The sequence below is a fragment of the Eublepharis macularius genome, chromosome 4, assembly GCF_028583425.1.
Source record: "Eublepharis macularius isolate TG4126 chromosome 4, MPM_Emac_v1.0, whole genome shotgun sequence".
Classification (NCBI taxonomy): Eukaryota; Metazoa; Chordata; class Lepidosauria; order Squamata; family Eublepharidae; genus Eublepharis; species Eublepharis macularius.
In genome coordinates this window covers 169,137,925-169,159,484 of record NC_072793.1, presented here as the reverse complement: position 1 = coordinate 169,159,484, position 21,560 = coordinate 169,137,925, and the positions used below count along the sequence as shown (strand labels likewise).

The following is a 21,560-nucleotide window of genomic DNA, read 5'->3' as shown; positions in this document are numbered from 1 at the left end:
CTGATGAAGAGAACTTGATTCTCGAAAGCTTATGCTATAATAAAATTTGGTTAGTCTTAAAGGTGCTACTGGACTCTTTTTGATTTTTCAATCATAGGGTTGCCGTAAATTGGAAGTGACTTGATTGCATATAACACACACACACAGCCTGGTTTATATGCCCTTCAAGGACAAGAAAGTTTCTGCACCTCAAGAAATACAAGATATTAATCAGAACCACATGGCTGACCAACTGCAGCATAAAGAAGAGTAGCCGGATTTCAAAGTGAAAGAACGAGAGGGGATTATTCTTCTTGTTCATAATGGGAATAAAGTGAAGGTGGCTGCATGAAACTCACTCAGGGATACGTAAAGAAGAAGCGAACTGGGGGGCTCTCTGTGTGCTTCTTACCTGCTCTATCCAGCCAGCCCCCTCCCCTCTCTTCCCTGTTAAGGGGCTCTTTTCGGGTATATTTCCCCCTCTCTCATCCCTCTGCCTGTTCTTGCTCGAGATCTCTTGGGGGAATCCTAAACTCGACTTCTCCGCAGACACGAAAGAGCCAAACTCTTCCCCCGACCAGAGAAAAGGAGGGTTCCTATTTAACACCTTCCGAACCCCATCAAGACAGTGCGAGGAAAGAGCCATGCCGCTGAGCTATCCCGCGCGCTCTAGGAAAAACGCGCCGTCCCCAGCACTCTTCTGAGCCTCGAAACTCTGGGCTTGGGGCTCGCAAGGGCGTCTGGGAAATGTAGTTCTCAGTAAAGCCGTGACGGTATGGGCAGGAGAGGTTTCTTCTTCTGTCTCTCCTCAGGGTCTGTTCAGCAGGTGTCTCCTGCAGGGGGCCCTCATAAGAACCTGCCCCACACAGGGACAGAAGTGCCACGAAACCTTCTCTTACCCAAGCCTTTGGGTTTGTTCTCCTTTTTGGGTGCTTGGTTGTTTCGGCGAACTACAGTTCCTAGGAGGATGTGCGAGCAACAGTGAGGACAAACCTGCGGTTTTTTCCCTAGGGGAGAGACACCGGCGGGGAGAGATGGAGCTCAGCGGGGCCTCTCCTCTCCCGCGGCTTCCTCGGATGCAGGGAGACTTCGGCTTTGGCCCGTCTGCGGGTGAGGTGAGTCTGGGGTCTCATAAGCAAATGCCGGGCAAGGACAGGGGCTGGGGCAGAAATACGTGTGAACGGGATGGAGGAGGCAGGGCGGCCCGAGGGAGTGCAGAGAGATCTCTGTGTGACCCCACGAAGATCTCTCTCCTAAATAGTATTTCCCAATAGGGGAGTCGGGGGTGACTCTAGCCGATAAATGACAGCTGCCTTGTGGCTGGGGGAGAACTTGGGAGCTCTGACTCTCGAGAGCTTCCAGCTTCCACCCTGGAGATCTTCTGGGTCTCTTAAGGTGCTCCTGGACTGAAATCCTGCTGTTAATTCGTTCAGCCAGTTTATGTTGACAGAACTGGATGAAAGCTTTACAGTAACACAGAGCACCTCTGCTGGCAAAAATATCTAGAGGAAACATACTCTGCAAACACAATTTCTGTGTAATTCCAGGGTGCAGGGTGGGGAGAAGAGAGGCATCAGTCAACTAGGGTTGTTTACATTTAATTGGACTTGACCAACAGAAGCCCAGTTCTGTACAATGTTCTGGCTTTCTTGGAGACTTTCAATATACTGTCATAGGCTTGGGGTAGGGGAAGCCATTTTTCTTGCCATCAGTTTGCTGTATTGCGCTCATTTAATCAAACGGCTGGCTGAAGGGATTGTTTCTTTCTTTCTTTCTTGAATGCTCAAGAACAAAAATAGATGATCAAATGGGCAATATTTTCCTCTTTCAGACCTCCGCAGTGTCCTTTGAGGAGGTGGCCGTGTTCTTCACGGAGGAGGAGTGGGCTCTGCTCAATCCAGGCCAAAGACAACTCTACTGGGAAGTGATGCAGGACAATTACGAGACCGTGGCCTCTCTGGGTAAGACTCTTTCCCCTTTTCTCCTAAACATGTAGGATTAATATTTTTATATACCTGTATTAATTATATTCATACTATAAGAGTTAGTTAATAGTGAGTGCAATTTCCATAGAACACCCCTCCCCCCCTTTCGCTGTCCTGGAAACAGCTTAAGAAAGTGCCCCTGGCCGAAAAGGGGAACTTTGGCCTCCCTCTTTCCTCCCTGTTGCCTGGGGAACGGAGATAAGAGGACATTCCAGAGGCACATGTTCACTTAAGAAAGGGATAATGAGGAGTGATAGCCCTCCTCCCCTTCCAAAAGGATACGTGCTGTCCTGCTTCTAGCTCATGGATCCAGAATTAAGGTGCGGAGTGACCATATAAATGAAATAGATAAGGGGAAGTAATAGGATAGGGTTAGGATGCTAAATGCACTGCTGTGAGATCAAGCTTGAGAACTGGAAATTAGCCAATCATAAGGTATGTAAAGGTCAGATGTATGCATTGACCAATTGTTAACTGTCCTGTGTAGCGAAGAACCGACAGGAGACGAAGTCAGGATGCAAGTCTGACCTTCCTTTCGGAGGCGAGTGCTTTATTGGGAAACTTTTCCAGAAGTCCCAGAAGAGAGCAAGAACAATCAAGCCAGTAGCAAAGGTTACAATCTTCTGAGCCAGTCACAGATGACTGGGCAAACATGCTGCCGTCAGCCCTGTGAAGCCCAGCGAAGCACATTGTGAGCTGATCATATGAGAATATGGTGCAGCTCTGTGAAGGATGAAAGGGCATGCTGAGACATGCTGAGAAGGGCCCAAGGCCAGGGTGTACTCACTCCCTTCTAAGTCCTGGTCACGGTGTGCCTATTGACCAGGACCTGCAGAGTGGGGCTGCCAAGGCTGGCTGGTGTGCCAGGTCCAGCCCACAGTCCTGTAGATGTTTTCCTTTTGTGATGTAACTTGCCCTTAAAACTTCTTGTAATCCTTTGTTCTGGTGGTACATCCAGAGCTCCTTTGAAGCTGTGTGCTCATATTGCAATATTCAATATATCCTTTGAAGCAAGCCTTTGGACCATCTCATTCTTTTGCTCAGAAGAATTGGGTAAGAGCAAGAGAACACCTCGTTTGTGCAACAAACACAAAAAAGAATATGGGGTGGGAACTTCCTTTGGCCCTCTTTAATTTCATGGCACTTCTTCATTTGCCACAGATCGTTGTCCAGATGAGAGCAGTGGGAGTCAAGCCAGGCATAAGCCAGGGCCATACTCACTTTATCCTAGAGCATTGAATACTCTCAGAGTAATTATGGGCCCAAGATGGATGGGGAGGGCAATTGGACTCCCTTCCCTCTTCTTGGTCATAGATCCAGAGGAGTTAGCCGTGTTAGTCTGTAGTAGCAAAATAGTAAAGAGTCCAATTGCACCTTTAAGACTAACCAACTTTACTGTAGCATAAGCTTTCAAGAAGAGAACTTCTTCTTGAAAAGAAGAAGTAAAGTCGGTTAGTCTTAAAAGTGCAATTGGACTCTTTACTATCTTCCCTCTTCCATGTTCTTCAGTTCAGGGAATATCTCCCGGGTAGTTTGGAAGAACGCAAATGTTGTCTGCCTTCTCCCCATTGTACCTGCTCCAAACAGGAACACTCTTACTGCATTCTCCTGGTAAACCACAAAGGGGCTTCCACGTATTTTGAAATCTCTGAAAAATTAACTCCCACACCCTGCAATTTCTCTTTTTTAAAAAGGTAAGAAGAGACCGGCAGGATTAGTCTAGCAGTCCATCTAGTCCAGCATCTGGTTCCACACAGTGGCCAACCAGTTGCCCTGTGGGATTAACAAACTGGGCACACTGGCCAAGGTCTGCCTTGGATGCTGCCTCCTAGCACTCGAAGTCAGGAGTTTATTTCCTACAGCTCCGACCTCTTTACTCCACTCACCTACTCTGTAGCTAACTGTGGTCATGTGTTTTCTGCTGAGTTATGCCTGCCAGAGACAGGGAATTGTCACTTCCATTGCAAATTTCAGAGCGATATACTTCATTTATGTCCCACTAGCAACAAATCCCATCGTGAGGAAAAATACAATGGGCTCTAGAAAGGTGATCATTGCCTCTTCCTCTGTGCCTGATTCCAGCTGGGTGAGGGGTGGCACTGCCTCCTGCTCCTCTCCTGATTCTGGCTGACTGAAGGGGGCAGGCATTGCCACCTGCTCCACGCCTGATCCTGGCCAGGTGAAGGGGAGCGGGCATTGCCTCCTGCTCCGCGCCTTATCCCAGCTGCGTGAAGGGGAGGCGGGCATTGCCATCCGCTCCACACCCTGATCGCCACCGGGTGAAGGTGGGGAGTTGGGCATTGCTGCCTCCTCCCCACCCCGATTGCTGCCGGGTGTCAGCGGGGGGCTTGAGGAAGTGACAGGACACCTTACCTGCGCTTCCTGCTGTGGTGCGCTCCCTGGAGGCACATAAGGATAAGAGGTGAGTTGTCTGGAATATGGCTTGTCTTTTATATAATAGGATGTTCCTCCCCAGAGAGGACCCAGAGCTGCTTACATAGTTTTCTTTTCTTCCATTTTTTCCTCACAACAACTCTGCGAGGTAATTCTGGCTGAGAGGTGTGACTGTCTCAAGATCCCCCTGAATGAGTCCTTGGAAGAGTCCTGCGTTTCTTAGATCCTTGGTCAGACACTCTGATCACTACAGCCTCATTGGGTCTGATAGCTCAGGGAAGTGGCTATTAAATCCCTTTGTTTTGTAAAGATGGGATATTTTCCACCCTCCCTGTCTGTGCTGCCTTTTGACTTCTCACAATTAAACCTTTGTTTGCCTTGCAAATAGCACAGGGATGTTCTTGAAGTAATATGGGCTGGGATGTTCTGGTTCCCTAGATCAGACCCCAATCCATTCGCCAGCCTCATAGCTCACTGCACTTGCATTATTGCCCTTTCCTTTCCAGCTCCTTTGATCCAGTGATCTTGCGCAGTGGATAACGAATCTTTATTTCTGTAAGGAAAATATGGTGGCCGAAGCCAGCATAGTCGTTGGTTCTCTATCCCCCAGCAGATAGGGGGGTAGAGGCCAGTCTTTGACCTGATTGCTTAGGTGCCTCCCTACCCGTCTCCCGTCAAGGGGGCAACAAAGTCATCTGCCCCCCATAAGTGCTGCCACCAGAATATGATCAACTATGGCCCCCACACACTCCTCTTGGTTTGTTATGTTCAGATTGGGGAAACTGAAGGGGGCCGCCATATGCCGTTTTAGGTATTTATGTATTTATGTTTTTAGTATTTTAAATCTTATATATGTTTATGCTTTAAATGCTCATTGAGCATTTTATTGTACCCGCCCTGAGCCTGTTCATGGGGAGGGCAGGCTAAAAATCAAATTAATAAATAAAAAATAAAATAAAACCTACTCCGGGATGAGGAGCAAGCAGAGCAGGAGATAATGCCCACCCACCCCTGCCTTCATCTGGCTGGGATCAGTCACGGAGCGAGAGACAATACCCTCCCAGAGGGACAATAGTTCAGCCAAGATTGGGAGCAGAGTAGGTGTCAATGCCCGCCCCCCCCTTCACTCAGCCAGGATGAGGTGAGGAGGAGGAGGAGGCAATGCCCGCCTGCCTGCTGTCCCCTCTCTAGAGCCTGTTGTGTTTTTTCCTACAGTAGGCTTTGTTGCTAGTACTTACATAATTCTGTTAATGCTGTAGCTTTGTTAAAGAGACATTTACTAAGCAAATTCTGTTTTGGTAAAAGAACATTGAAACGGAGCTTCCAAGCTGGCCTTTCAGCTTGGAAGTCAGAAGGAGAAAAAACAGCATTCCTCAAGGATTTGAACTTCTTACTTCGGTAGGGTTAAGTTACACTGACTGTGGAAAACATTTGTTAACAGTTTCCAATCATTAAGTAATACATTGACATTGATATTTATTTTAACAACGTTTGATACATAGGCACTGATATTTATGGTAGTGTCCTGACATTGGCCGTTTCCAGATTGCTTACCTGCACCCGGGACATCGCAGCATGTTGCGGGGAAAACGCGAAATATCGCGTTTTCTCGCGCGAGTTTTGCACGTCATGTGACGTCGTGCAAAACTCGTGCAAGAAAACGCGATATTTCGCGTTTTCCCCGCAACATGCCGCGACGTCCCGGGTGCAGGTAAGCAATCTGGAAACAGCCATTGATAGCCCAGGAGAGCCTGATCTTGTCAGATATCAGAAGCTAAACACGGTCAGCCTTGGTTAGTAATTGGATGGGAGACCTCCAAAGAAGACCAGGGTTGTAGAGGCAGGCAATGGCAAACCAGCTCTGTTCATCCCTTGCCATGAAAACCCCACCAGGTCGCCATAAGTCAGCTATGACTTGACAGCACACACTCCATTTATGGTAGTAACGTTTGTTTGCAAATATTCACTAAACAGTTATATGAGTGTATTACCCTATGTGCTGTATCCCTGTGATCCTCCAGTTGGGGGTTGAAGATTTCCCTAAATTACAAGTGTTATGCATAGCGCACAGACCAGTTCCCCTGTGGAAAAAATGGCTCCTTTGGAGTCTTATGGCATTATACCCCACCTTCCCTAGGAGCCACTCCCAATCTCCAGGAATTTCCCGAAACAGAGTTGACATCCCTAGATCTTACAAAAAAGTTGTACCAATACTGGATGAAGTAACAACCTCAGAGATCATTCTTTCCTGGCAAACTGTAGGCAAAATTAAAAGACTTATAACAAACTAGCAACAAAGCCCACTGTGGGGAAAAATACAACAGGCTCTTGAAAGGGGAGGGCTGGTGGGCGTTGCCACCTGCTCCGCTCCTGATTCCCACCAGGTGAAGGGAGAGGCATTGCCACCTGCTCCACACCTTATTCCCACTGGGTGAAGCGGGGGCGGGCATCAATCCTTGGGGAATCAATCCTGGAGCTCCTAGAGCCTAATCAGATCTCTACCTGCTCAACCACCCGGCTCCAATATCTCAGGGATATTTGAGACCTTCAGTTTGTTTTTTTTGATGACTTATGCCTGCCCCAGTCAATTGAGCTCCCACTGCAAATTGGGGGGAGAGGTTCTGGAAATTATCCGGTCCACAGTAGCCCAATTACCTTCATTTGGGGCACAGCAACTCCCATCATCATCCTCAAGCAGGATGCCAGTTTTGAGGCTTCCTAGCTTTATTTTTGGATGAACTGTGTCTGCCCCAGACAGCCATTGCATCAGAAGCAAAAAGCACTGGAAATTTTGCAATCATCCCAAAGCTAGTACCCATTTTTGAGGCCACCTAGCTTTATTTTCTGAGGAGTTATGCAGGCAGCATAAGGATGAAGCCTTTTATTCATACAGAACACTCAGCTGTTCTGCTCTGGGTGGGTGTGTAGGGGTTTACTGAATTTCCTGTAGACTCTGCTTATCATCCTAACTTTTTTTTTCCAAACGAAGGTGGTTCCTTCTTTGTAGCTTTCCTGTTTTGGTGGCTAGCATAGTGTTTTCAGAGGGATAACTACAAGGAATTAGGTGGTCATCTCATGTCATCTCATTTTGTTCTCCCCCACTACTTCCTCTTTCTGTTCCCTGAAAGTCTCAATACAATACATTGAATTGTTGATAATTTTAGAAAGTCCTCAATCCTGTGAGTTACAGGAAGTGTGCTTATGTCTTTCCAATGCTGTAGAATAAGTTTTTTAACATCTTTAGTGGTGCAGAGGGACCATTTCCATTGACCATCTGTTAGGTGCCATGATACAAGCAAATAGCGTAAAAGTACATAAACGTTCTCAAAAATAAATAAGTATTCTAGTACAAAATTAATATGAGCAATGACTTTCTCCTAGAAGGACCAAATAATCAGACATGTCCAAAGCATATGATTAAGAGACACATCTTGTAAGTTACAATGCCAAAACTTGGACACTGTACTTGAAACTTTACTAAAAGGATGCTGTGGTGTCCAATATATACTAAACATAATTTTTTGCTGAACACATTGCAGCTTAAGATCCATAGAAGCAAAAAGTTAAAGCCGTAATGCCAAATCTAATTGCTTTGGTAGAATTGGACGATCTAGATCATTATTCCATATTCTCTTGAAGTCTGCATATCATATTTTTAATCTTTTTTTAAATTTCCAGTTCTTCTATTAACCTGGAGTGTTTTCCAGGTTTGTCTGTCCAGTCTCTAGATTTAAGTAATTCCATTGTTTTTTCCTTTTCTCAAAACATAAACTTGCTATAAAAATCAAGGTTTTTTTTTAAAAAAGCATTTCAATCCCCATTCTGTCTCCACATGCTTCCTAAATAAACAGCAGAAAACACCTTAACCTTTCTTTAACAAAAGCAATGAATTCCCTTCACTCCTCTTCTGGTGACCTCTTCCTCCTGTCAAAGGCATCCTGGCTTGTGGTGAGATGATTGCTGTCTTTAAATATTTGAAAAGCTATCATTTGGAGAAGGGCAAGGAGCTGTTCCAGTTGGCAGCAGAGGATAGGACTCGAAGCAACGGGCTTAAATTACATGCAGAAAGGTACGAGCTGGATATTAGGCAAAAAAAATTCAGAGTCAGAGTAGTTCAAAGGTGGAATCAGCTGCCTAGGGAGGCGGTGAGCTCCCATTCACTGGCAATTTTCAAGAAGAGGCTGGATGAATATTTGTCAGGGATGCTTTAGGCTCATCCTGCATTGGGCAGAGGGTTGGACTGGAAGGTCTGTATGGCCCCTTCCAACTGGTTGATTCTGTGATTCTGAGATACTGCTATGCAGGGCTTTTTTCTGGGAAAAGAGGTGGCGGAACTCAGTGGGTTGTCCTCGGAGAAAATGGTCACATGGCAGGTGGCCCCACCCCCTGATCTCCAGACAGAGGGGAGTTTAGATTGCCCTCCGCGCTGCGGTGTGGAGGGCAATCTAAACTCCCCTCTGTCTGGAGATCAGGGGGCGGGGCCACCTGCCATGTGACCATTTCAAGAGGTTCCGGAACTCCGTTCCACTGCGTTCCTGCTGAAAAAAAGCCCTGCTGCTATGATTATTTCAGGCTCCCTGCTCTCAGTGTAAAAAGTACTATTCATACTGATTTTATTTGCTAATAGGTACTTTACTTTTTCTTAAGTCTTCTTTTTTCTTATTTGATTTGTGTCTCTTGAAGCTGCAGATGTAAGGGAGATGGCAAGTGAGAAGGAACCAGGAAGGGCAATTTTGGAAAGAGACAAAAATCTGGAGGGAGAATCAAAACCTGGGGATCAAGTGGCACCAAAGAGGCAGCAGAGAAGCAAAAGGGAAGCAAAACAGAAGCAGAGAAGGAAATTGCTTGCCCATCAGAGCAGGAAGATACCTGTGATCCCAGGCCAAGATGAAATGCAGAAGAGAAAGAGAAGGCATAAGGGTCCCATGAACATCAAAGCGTTGAGAATCAAACTCAAAGTAAAAATATGCCAGGACATTGCAACACACTGGAAAACACGCTTGGAGTGTGGAAACACCTTCTTTCAGAATAGTAAGTTGGCTAAACATCAGAGGGTGCACACAGGGGAGAAGCCTCACAAATGCTTGGAGTGTGGGAGGAGCTTCTGTCAAAATGGAACCCTAACTATACATCAAAACGGTCACAGAGGGAAAAAGCCATACAAATGCTTTGAATGTGGGAAGAGCTTCTATCTGAATTCCCTTCTAGCTAGTCATCAAAAGATTCACATGAGGGAGAAGGCTTATAAATACTTGAAGTGGGGGAAGAGGTTCTCTCTGAACCGGAACCTAAGTAGTCATCAAAATGTTCTCACAGGAGAGAAGCCTTATAAATGCTTGATCTGTGGGGACAGTTTCTACCAGAATGGCCACCTAACTGCACATCAAAAGGTTCACATATGGAAGAAGCCAGGTAAATTCTTAGAATGTAGAAAGAACTTCTATCAGAATTGCCATCTAACTAGTCATCAAAAGGTTCTCAGAAGCAAGAAGCCTTATAAATGCTTGGTGTGTGGGAAGAGCTTCTCTCACAGTGGCCATTTAAACAGACATCAAAAGGTTCACACAGGGGAGAAGCCATATAAATGCTTGGAGTGTGGGAAGAGCTTCACTCGGAATTGCTCCTTAACTGTACATCAAAATGTTCACACAGGGGAGAAGCCATATAAATGCTTGGAATGTGGGAAGAGCTTCTCTCAAAATAGTAACCTAAGTACACATCAAAAGGTCCACACAGGAGAGAAGCCATATAAATGCATGGAGTGTGGGAATAGTTTCTTTAATGGTGGTGACCTCATTAAACATCACAGGATTCACACTGGGGAGAAGCCATATAAATGCTTGGACTGTGGGAATGGCTTTGCTCGTAAAGGCACCCTAACTAGACATCAAAGGATTCACACAGGGGAGAAGCCATATAAATGCTTAGAGTGTGGGAAAAGCTTCTCTCGGAATAATTTCCTGACTACCCATCAAATGGTTCACACAGGGAAGAACACATACTGTACAGATGCTTGAAACGTGGGAAGAGCTGATCTCAGAACGGACCTAAATAGACATTAAAATATTCACAAAGGAGAGAAGCCATAAATGACCTTGCCTATTTGTGCTATGAAATGTTCTGTGGTATCTTGACAAGGAACATCTCTCTGCCTAATTCTCTCCTTTTTCTCTATCTCCCATCCTTTTTGATAACATCAAACAAATGTATACAGTATCACCGGTGAGCAAGGCATGTATATTTCACAAATTTATACAATAATACAGATATTTTTACAATAGCGGCAAGGCTTTTATATGCTCAAAAAATGGAAAAGTACAATACTGCATTCAACGGATGACTGGATTGTAACAATGATGGAGTTAGCTGAGATGGCTAAACTTGCAGCTTTGATCAGAGATAAAACATTGACTACATTCATAACAAATTGGAAACCCCTTAATGACTTTTTCCTTGAGATGGGAAAAGATGAACTGATGATCTGTGGATTTGATTTCTAAGAAGATAAATTTGGGGAAATTAAATAAAAGGGGGGTAATAAAGAAAACTACAAGTATAATGTCTGTAAGGATATCAGAGGTGTTGTAGAGAAAATTGAAAATGATTTCTTATATATGTATCATTTTTCTCTGTTCTTTTTCTCTAGTTTCTTTTCTCTTTTTCTTCTCTATTGCTGTTTTTTCTCTCTCGTCCTTTCCCCCTTTTTAATGGGATTTTAAATGTATCAATAAAATAAATTTTTTCATTTAAAAAAGTTGAGTAAAAGTTAAGTGGTTATGGGTCGGAAAAATATGTTTGGTAAGGTAAAGGTAGTCGTGCAAACACCAAGCAATTACTGACCCATGGCGGACGTCACATCACGATGTTTTCTTGGCACTTTTTACAGGGTGGTTTGCCAATGCCTTCTCCAGTCATCTACACATTACCCCCAGGAAACTAGGTACTCATTCTACCGACCTCAGAAGGATGGGAGGCTGAGTCAACCTTGAGCCAGCTATTTGAACCTGGCTTCCACCAGGATCGAACTCAGGTCGTGAGCAGAGCTTGGGCTGCAGCACTGCAGCTTACCACTCTGTGCCACTGGGCTCTTATGTTTAGTAAGATCCTTGCAAATCTGATAAGGAGGGCTTTAAACTAAATCCTATGGGGGAGAGAGACAAAAATGCAAAGCCTATAACTGGAGAAAGGAACAATGAAGACCTGCTCTTACCGTTTTCTTCAAGGTTTCATCATCCATGTGAGGGGAAGAGAAAGAGGGAATCTTTGGTCTATCAAGGGAGGATTGGTGATTTTCTATTGAGGGGTGTGGAACGTGATTTCTCCAGACCTGACCCCATGATCTGAGAGGTGTGTTGCTTGCCAGGAGAAGTGAAGTTCAAGGATATCATAGACCAGATGGTCAAGCTAGGCAAGCCAACAGACCATTAACCATTGTGAGAACAAATGACATGGCTCTGAACACCATTGAACATATGACCCTCAGGAAGCAACTGAAAGGAATGGGAGCGCTGGTAGTATTCTCTTTGATCTGCTGGTGAGAGTAAGAGAGAGGGAACAAGAACAGAAGGTTTTGGAGGTGAACCACTGGCTTCGTTTATGGTGCTGGCAGCAGTGATTTGCATTCTGGGGCCATGGACTATGTTTTCTTGAAGATGGTGTGTTTGCATGCAATGAACTTCATCTGTCAAAGACAGGGAAGAACATATTTTGAAGGGATTTGAGGAGATTCATTGGGAGGGCTTTAAACTGACATCGCAGGGGAACGGAGAGGACTCTCATAGGAATTTCAGGGAAGAAGGAGAGCACATAGCAGAAGGCCTATCTGGAAAGGCTAGATCAAAGAGGGGGAGATGTTGCATGGCTTCCAGTGCCTGTATCCCAGTGCCCAAACCTTGGGCAATAAGAAGGAGGAACTTGATCTAATAATGCAGACAGAAAGATGAGACTTAGTAGACATTACAGAGTCTTGGTGGGATGATTCGCATGACTGGAATGCAGCAGTGGATGGCAGCAGTGGATGGCTATTCAAGATGAACAGGAACTGTCACAGAGGAGGTCGTGTGGCAGTGGATTTGAGGAAAGGACTCGATTGCCAGGAAATACTGGAGGAGGAGAGTGACAACCTAGTGGAATCCCCTGGGTGAAGATGAGGGAGGGAAGGACGAGCAGTATCATGGTTGGGGTTTGCAGCAGTCTGCCTGACCAAGGAGATGAGGTAGATTCTGCCATCTGTGAGCAGTTTAATAGGCTATCTAAGAAACACAACATTGGGCAGAGAAGTTGTGGAGAAGCACATTGCTGCACTGGATGTGTCCAAATATCTGGGCAAGATGGGGTGCATCCAAGAGTGTTTAAAGAACTTTTGAAAGAGCATGCAGATCTTTGTTGATCATCTTCTAGGCATCTTGGAGGGCAGCTGGAAAACTGGAAGAGAGCAAGTGTCATCCCAATCTTCAAAAAAGGGGGAAAGGACCATTCAGGGAACTACAGGCCAGTTCGCCTGACCTCTGTCCCTGAAAAGATACTGAAGCAGATATTAAAGGTGCTAACGTGCAAGCATCTGGTGGGAAGGGGAAGGTCAGCAGACATTTGTCCCCAACAGATCCTGCCAGACCAACCTCATAACTTTCTATGACCCAGCAACAGTCTTATTGGATTGGATTGTGGAAATGCTATCGATTTAGTTTATCTGGGTTATCTGGGTTTCAGTAAAGCTTTAGGCGCGGTTCCTTATGATAGTCTGATGGGTAAACTGGAGGACTGTGTACTAGACTCTGGGATGGATAGATGGATAGGTTGGATTACTGCACCCAAGGAGTAATTGTCAATGGTATAATGTCTGATTGGAGGGAGGTGTCCAGTGGCGTGCCGCAGGGTTTGGTTCTGGGTCCAGTGCTTTACAATAGTTTTATAAATTGTCTGGATGAGAGTGTGACGAGATTACTCATTAAATTTGCAGATGACACCAAACTGGGAGGACGAGCAAACACCTTTGAAGACAGGGATAGAGTTCAATGAGACCAGAACAGTGTGCAGATTACTATTTAACACGGATAAGTGCCAAGTTCTCCACCTAGGCAACAAAAATGCAAAGCATGCATACTGGATGAGGGATACACTTCTGGGTAGCAGCAGCGCTGGATCTAGGGTTGCCCGTGCCTGGGGCAACCCTAGGCTGAGCACCTTGCGGCGCAGCGTGCATGTGCACTCCCCGCGCTGCGTGATGACGTCACTTTGGTGACATCATCATGCGGGGTGGGGCGGTGCGGCGGAGGCAGCATGTGAGGCTGGAAAGCCGCCCGCGCCATTCGCCTCCCTGCAGGCAAATGGCACAGGCGGCCTCACAGCCCTCTGTGCTGCTTTTGTCTGCCCCATAGAAGAGAAGGCGGCTGGCTTGCTGTGCACCCCTAGCCCTGCAGGGCAGGCAAAGGGCAGCACGGCCACCCACGCCTTGCACCTGCCCCGCAGGACTGGGGGCAGCCAGCTGCCCCGTCCTGTGGGGCAGGCGCATGGCACAGGTGGCCTCGCAGTGCCCCGCGCTGCCTTTCTCCTGCCCCGCAGGACAGGGGGCAGCTGGCTTGCCGCGCACCCCCTGCTCTGCAGGGCAGGCAAAAGGCAGCGCGGCCACCTGCTCCATTTGCCTGCGGGAAGCAGAGCCACGCGGCCGAGGAGGCGCCACCGTTGGGGACACGCAGGTGCGGCGCATCTTGCCAGGGCGGGGGGCTCAGCCCAGCGTGGCTGCCCCGCCGAGAGGCGCCGTCGGAGGCTCCAGGCGGGCAACGTGCTCCCTCGGGCCGGCTTTGCTGAGAACCTCCCCGTTGCCCCCTCCAGCGGAAGGCCAGCGGTCACAGATCCCGTGGGTGGCTCCCCAAGCTGGAGCTCCCAGGCCAGGAGCCCTGTTGCCACCTGCCGATGCTGCGGGCTTGAACTCGCCTCATGAAAGACGGGCCGCGCGCAGCAACCTGCGGGGCAGGCGAATGGCACGGGTGGCCCCGCAGCCGGCCGCCCCCTGTCCCACAGGGCAGGCGAAAGGCAGCGCGGGGGGCTGCGAGGCTGCCCGCGCTACTGTCTGTCTGTGCCCTCTGGCAGCTGGCAGCTGCTCCCGGCGTCCCCTCCCTGGTGGCACTGGGGGCAGACTACTCCCCCCTGCCCCCCTTCGATCCGGCCCTGGGTAGCAATGCATGTGAACGAAATCTTGGGGTATGGGTAGATGGGAAGCTAAATATGACCAGTCAGTGTGATGCAGCAGCAAAAAAAGGCCAATGCAAACTTGGGGTGTATCAACAAAGGCATAATATCCAAATCCCAAAGTGTCACTGTCCCACTATATACCAGATTGGTCACACCTGTCTTTCATGCGGGAATTTAAATGGGATCCATTTCTCACACCCTGGAAGGTCCTTCTGCACATTCAAGGAAATTCCTGGCAGTGTCTTGGTTTCCTTGGAGTCCTGGACAAATACCTCTTCTTCTATCTGTGGGCATGTAGTCAGCTTTCAACTTTGGGGATTCATCTACAGTTAGAAAAAAAGAGAGTTAGACCATGTTAAATATTTTTAAAATATATATAATTTGGATAATATAATGCTAATGCGTATACTAACGTGTGTGCTCGTGTCAGTGTGTGGGGGATTTGTATATGTGGACTGCCTTACACGATCAGACTTGTGATCCAGATACGTAAAGCAGCTGCTCAAACCAGCAGGGTTCTTCCTGGCGTCAGACAGAGAAAGATCTTTCCCGAAATCGTCTCCCCGAGATCTGTTCAGCAGAAATGTGATGTTAGGCAGACTAACTGCACGCAAAGCAGGAGTTCTGCCTGCAAACTATGACTCTTCTTTTAATCAGAAGGTTGTGATGTTCTGCAGTCATCAAGGAATTACAGGAGGAAGAAACCAGACCTGCGGCTGCTGCTTCTTGGGACAGCCATGCATTTGACTTCCTCTCTAGTTCGGCCCTAATGTGGAGCCAAGATTTTTTTAGAAGTTACACTCATGAGAAGTGTCACTATAATGCTGGATTCCTTTCACTCGGATTGTCTGCTTGATGAGACAAAACAGAACAAGTGGAAATCTCAGAGCAGAACCACAAGTGACAAAAGGCACAGATTGGACACTTGTCTGCTTCCCTCAAGTTTTGATGGGAAATGTAGGCAGCTTGGCGGAATGTTGGACAAGTGACAGCTGAAAAGTCCATTGGACAGCAGTCAGAGAGTGAAGCTGCGAGACCAGGATGCCTACATTTCCCATCAAAACTGGAGGGAAGCTGACAAGTGTCCAATCTGTGTCAGGCGTCACTTGTGGTTCTGCTCTATAGATTCCCTTGAAACGACCTTTACATTGTTTTGCTTCCTCCAACCCTACCTTGACAGGAATTCACCCGCACACCTTTCTGATTCTTCAGAGCTCTGAAGGAAGAGCATTTCCCTCAGCTGCGGCTGAGAAAGGAGGTTTGGAAACTGTTTCCAGGGGAAACAGAAAACTACATGAAGGGTTTTAAATTCATATCTTTAGCATTTATAACCTGCCTTCCTACAGAGATGGACCACCAAGGTGGCTAGTCCTCACCTGTCCCTGGTGGATCACAGTACAGTCTTTCCTGTTTGACTTCTCTGCAACGACGCCTCCTGCCTGCACTCCACCCTGATCTTGTGGGACTGATGTTCTGCCACCCTGACTCTCCACACTCTTTAGAGAGTTTGCCTGGATGTTCTCAGATGGGAGCCTGCAGAGTCTTTCCCAACTATGATCCTAAAGATGTGTCAGGGTTGAAGTGTTTGTATGTAACCAAAGAGACTCCATATTAATTCTTTCAGTATTCTAAGTGCTTTGTTCACAGGTGCCAAGATGTTCCCAGCAGCTATCTCACGGAAGAGGATTGTTTTGGCTATCGCTTCTCCAGCCTTGGGAAACTTTCGCTTTCTCAGCTTCAAAGGGATTGTTTTGAGAACTATGGGGGGAGGTTGGGCCTGCTGGGTTCTGATACTTTGTACTTCATGCTTTGCCTGTCATTCGTAACAATACACGTGTACCAGCCTGGATATTGAATCTGGGCCCGTGGACTATAATGAATTCTTTCTTCAGTAAACTTTTGAAAACAACGGGCTTTTGTCTGATTGCAGAAGGTAGTCTGGAGTAAGGACATTATCTAGCCACAGTTCTGACAAGATCTTCCTGTCAGAAACCCTTTTCAAATACTTTGGATCAGACCACGGACTTTTGACAGGCAAACAGGAGCTCTGCCACCGAACAACAGCCCCTCCTCTGCTCTTCTTTAACCACCAGCGCTGCTTCTCCTCTCCTCTCATCAGCCGCAGTCATACAAGCTAAGCATCGTGGGAGAGGCACAGCATGCCAGAACAGAAAGGCGAGAGAATAAGGAAGCAGCTGCAGGGATCTTTTTTCTGTCACTGTTATGCTTGGGAAGGCAGGGGGGAGTTCCTTTCCTTGCTGGGGGCTATCTAAGGCCAAGAGATCTGATATATGTCCCCTTCTCTCCCCTCTCCCTCATCCTCTTCTGTATTTGACCAGTTTGTATCATGCATCTGACAAAGATAACTTGATTCTCGAAAGCTTATGCTACAATAAAATCGGTTAGTCTTAAAGGTGCTACTGGACTCTTTTTGATCTTGAGAACATTTGGACTGATCAGCTGAGTGCCCTTCCAGCTCAGTCCTTGCAAAATTAGAAAATGACAGGGTTAAATCCCTGGAAAATTCCTTATAGCAAATTATGTAGTGCCCAAGTGATCTGCACATAGGACGAGTAAGGAAAAAAAAGGAGCAAGGTGTATTACAGAATTGTTCATTTGATCTTCTAGTGTTTTACAATATGCTTTGCCAGGGGATCCAACAGGAAAACAAGAACATTAATAAGATTAATATAAATAATATGCAATACATTAAAATCGGTAAAGTGGCATTGCTGTTTCAAGAATTATTTAAATCGCTTTACAGACATTCAAAAAACGTTTAAAGTACAATTCTTAGCATGATATAGAAGACCTTACATAAGGCAAAAAGCTAAACTCTCCCTCCACCCAGAGAAAAGCAGAGCCCGTATTTAATCCCTCCAGGTAACCCCCCGAAACAAGGCGGGGAAAGAGCCAAGACGTCAACCCACGTGGCTGGGTTTCCCTGCCCTCTTGTCCTTTCTCCTGCAGTGAGGAGTCACAGGAAACTTCCCTGTACAGCAAGACGGAAGAGCCAAGAGACCTTCACTTCCCTTGGGCTTTGTTATCCCGTTTGGGTTCTGTGCAGGAACTACATTTCCCAGGAGGCGCCGCGAGCACAGAGAGGCCAGTCCTGCCTTTCTTAGGCGTCGAGGAGGCGGAGAGGGAAATTTGGGTCAAATGGTGGTGCAAAGAGATGCTCATATTTCTCGGTTTCCCCGGCTGGAGGGAGACTTTGGCTTTTGGGTGTCTGCGGGAAAGCAATTATGAAATTGCTTTAAAAAGAAAACATTCACAGTATTACAGATTTCAAGGTAAACAAATTTATAATACAGCCAACAAGTGGCTGAGCAGGGAAGGGTGCGTTCCCTCTTGGCAATACAGGAGCAACTTTACTATTAAAATGTTGAAGGGAAGATGAACCGGGTTACATCTGCACGAGGAAGGTTTGTGGCTTCACGTCCTTGAACGTGTTCCATGATTTCACTCTTAACAGCTACATGGGCCACTGGTGTGATCCAAGAGGGTTTCTTGTCTGTTCTCCCTGGCCCTTGTGGCTCCCTTTGCTTGAAAAAATTTAAGGGGCTCTGTGCCCTTGTGCGGTGCACGAGCTAAACCCAAAAGAGGCATTTGGCTGTATTTTGCAGTAAGAGTTTTCAATACATTCTATTCCTTCCTCTGAAGTCTGATTCCAATGGGCATCATTGTCAAGCTGGTCCAAAGGTTGGCTTTGGAAAGGAGGGAAATTTTCCAACCTCCCTGTCTGTCCTGCCTCCGCCTTGCAGGCTTCTTAGGAATAAATCATCACTTTTGCTGCAAAATAGCAGAGGGAGGTTCTGGAGGTCATTTGGGCCATGATGATCCCATTTCCTTTGTTTTTGGCAGTGTACTCCCAGAGGGATTCTGAAGCTGGTGGCTAATTTTTGCTTTCCTATCCTTCATTTTTCTTGTTCTAGATTAGAATGCCACCCCCCATTTAGTAACTTTCCACAATATATTTATCTTTCTCTTAAACCCTTTTGTTTGAAAGCCAGACTCTGTCAAGATGATGCAGTAGCTTACATGCTGTTCAAGGGTGTGTTGTACATGCAACAGTCATTCCACAATGCACAAATATCTTGAAAGGTCTCCAAGGCAGGAGGCTTGCACATGGCATTCGGTGCCCTGAATCTCTCCACTGCCAAGTCCCAAGGATCACGGCCTGGGGTCAAGAGGCCGTGGGTTTGTTGGGGGGAAAACTGAATGAAGGCTAGTTTATGTTTCCAGAGCTGGATGCAAGCTTTAGAGTAACATAAAACATCTCTACAGACACAAATATTTAAAGCAGAAACATTTTGTGCAAATGCAATTTCCATGAATTTCTGGGCTAAAATGTTCAAAAGGGTTTTTTTATGTGTATTTTGACTTAACCAACAGAAGTCCAGTTCTGTGGAATGTTCTGACTTTGTATTTCTTGGAGACTTTCAATATATTCTATATGTCAGTGGCTGAAAAAAGGAATAATCCAATTTTTCTTGCCATCTGTTATTCTTCACTGCTCAGAAATGGACATCAGTGATGAAGTGGGCAATATTTTCCTCTTTCAGAGTTCCCAAATGTCCTTTGAGGAAATAGCCATGTTCTTCACCGAGGAGGAATGGGCTCTCCTGGATCCAGGCCAAAGACAATTGTACTGGGAAGTGATGCAGGAAAATTATGAGACTGTGGCCTCTTTCGGTAATGACCATTTCCATTTTATCCTAACGATAGACTAGAAGGGAGGGGAGGAAGCAGCATCTTCCTTTGACCCTTGTTGATATTGGGACTCACTTTCATTTGTCACAGAGGAAAGAATGGAACTCCCACATCTGGGGATATTACAGTGCGTGGAAAAGAAAGCATTAAATACAGGGCTTTTTTTCTGGTAAAAGAGGTGGTGGAACTCAGGACCACACAATGACGTCACTTTGGGTCAGCTGGAACAAGGGCAGAGTTTTTTAAAGTTTAAATTGCCCTTAGCAAAAATAGTCACATGACCGGTGGCCCCACCCCCTGATTTCCCCTCTGTCTGGAGATCAGGGGGCGGGGCCACCGGCCACGTGACCATTTTCAAGAGGTTCCGGAACTCCATTCCACTGTGTTCCGGCTGAAAAAAAGCCCTGATTAAGTACTTTCATGCTGTAGAGAAAGCTGTTGATGAAGAGGGTTCTGATCAGGCGAGATGGATGATATCTGCTTGGGTTGATGCTAGCAAATCCCTGTAGTTCCTGTTTCATTCTCTGGTCTTTCTGTTTTGACACAGAGTGGCACACCTACACTCCTTTTGATTGTGCGACTGAAGCTGATGGGAGGAGAAAGGAACTGGTCTCGCTGATTAGACAAGAGCCGAAGAGGGCTCCTTGCTCTGTGGCAGAGCTCCTGCTTTGCTTGTTGATAATCAATGGTTCCATTCCCACCCACTGGAAAGCGGGTTAGAGAGGAGGGTTTTTGGTTTGCCAGGGTGAGAAACGACCCTGGCTGAGGCCCTCTGCAGGCAGCACCCACTGGAGTGGAATCTGTTGGGCTTGATGAGAAGTTCTTGTCCTGGTGGAGGGGGAAATGGGTGTTGCCTGTGAGCCTTCCGAAACCTCACAATGTTGCAGAGGAAGGAAGATGGGATGAGGGACAAGAGGAGCGCCAAACAAGACACTGCCGTTAGGTTCCAAGTGACGAATGGGGATTTTTGAGACAGAACTGTTTCCCCTTGTAAGATTTCTCCTGTTCCTTGACCAGCTGAGACTGATGGGAGCCGAACCAAGCATAAGCCAGGCCCGAATTCAGATTATCCCAAAACATCAAATATTCTCAGATCATTCAGTGGGCCCAAGATGGACGGGGAGGGTAGCTGGACTCTTTTCTCTCATCTCTTCTGCAGTTCAGTGAATCTCAGGTGATTTGGAAGAACAATATGAACTTTGGCCTTCTTCCCCCCACCCCACCTGCCCTTTACAGGAACACTCTAAACTTCATTCTCCTGGAAAATCAAAGCGGGACTCTCATATTCTGCAATTTTTTTACGAACATAAGAGGAGCCCAGCAGGATTAGTCCAGTGGTCCGTCTAGCCCAGCATTCTGTTTCACACACACAATGGCCAACCAGCCTGTGATGCTGTCTCCTGGCACTGTAATTTAGGAGTTTACTACCTCTGAATATGAAGGTTCCCTTCAGTCACTATGGCTAGTAGCCATTTATTTATTTCTTATGGGTCTGACCTGTTTACTTTCCGGCTCTGTAGCTTGCTGTGGTCATGTGTCATGCGCTGAGTTATGCCTGCACAAGAAACTACACTTCCATTGGTCGTTGTGGATTTTCCGGGCTGTATCGCCGTGGTCTTGGACAACGTACTTCTGTACTTGATCCTTTACTAAAAAGACACTGTGGTTTCCAGTATACGCTAAACATAATTGTTTTGCTGGATAAGTTGCTCCTTAAGTTCCATAGAAGCAACAAGTTAAAACCTTAACGTCAAGTCCAATTGCTTTGGCAGAATGGAATGATCTGTCTCAGTATTCCATTTATCTCTGGGACTCTGCATATCGTATTTATTAATCCTTTTTTTTTTAATTTACAATTTTTCTACAAACCTGGGGTGTTTTTCAGGCTTATCCATTCATATTTCCAGTCTCTGAAATTAAGTGATTCCATAATTTTTTCCTTTTCTGAAAACAAAAAGTATTTCAATAAAATTTATGATTTTTTTTTAAAGAAGCCTTTCATTTTCCGTTCTGTCTTCATGTCCTTCCTAAATAAACAACAGAAACCACATTCTTTCCTTAAGTAAAGCTATGAATTCCTTTCCCTCCTCTTTTGGTGACCTCTTCCTCCTGTCCAAGCATCCTGGTTTAAGGTTAGACTAGAAACAAAGCCCATTGTGGAAAAATAACAACAGGCTCTAGAAAGCTGCTGCTATTGTTTTTTAATTATGAAACATAGCAATAATCAATATTGAAAGATGTCTTTAAATACAATAAAGACTTGGGAATTGTCATGCTATGGTCCATGGACAATCCCAG

General features: G+C 46.2%; 1 protein-coding gene across 1 annotated transcript in view; it reads left to right on the top strand.

Annotated features, from left to right (window-relative positions):
* Positions 1 to 21,560, top strand: part of LOC129327806 (uncharacterized) — a 79,128-nt gene that overhangs the window by 53,780 nt on the left and 3,788 nt on the right. The window contains exons 11-14 of the mRNA XM_054976561.1: positions 792 to 890; positions 991 to 1,094; positions 1,811 to 1,940; positions 9,042 to 10,328. Coding sequence (XP_054832536.1) covers positions 792 to 890; positions 991 to 1,094; positions 1,811 to 1,940; positions 9,042 to 10,328 — 1,620 coding nt within the window. The remainder of the gene's footprint in view (positions 1 to 791; positions 891 to 990; positions 1,095 to 1,810; positions 1,941 to 9,041; positions 10,329 to 21,560) is intronic.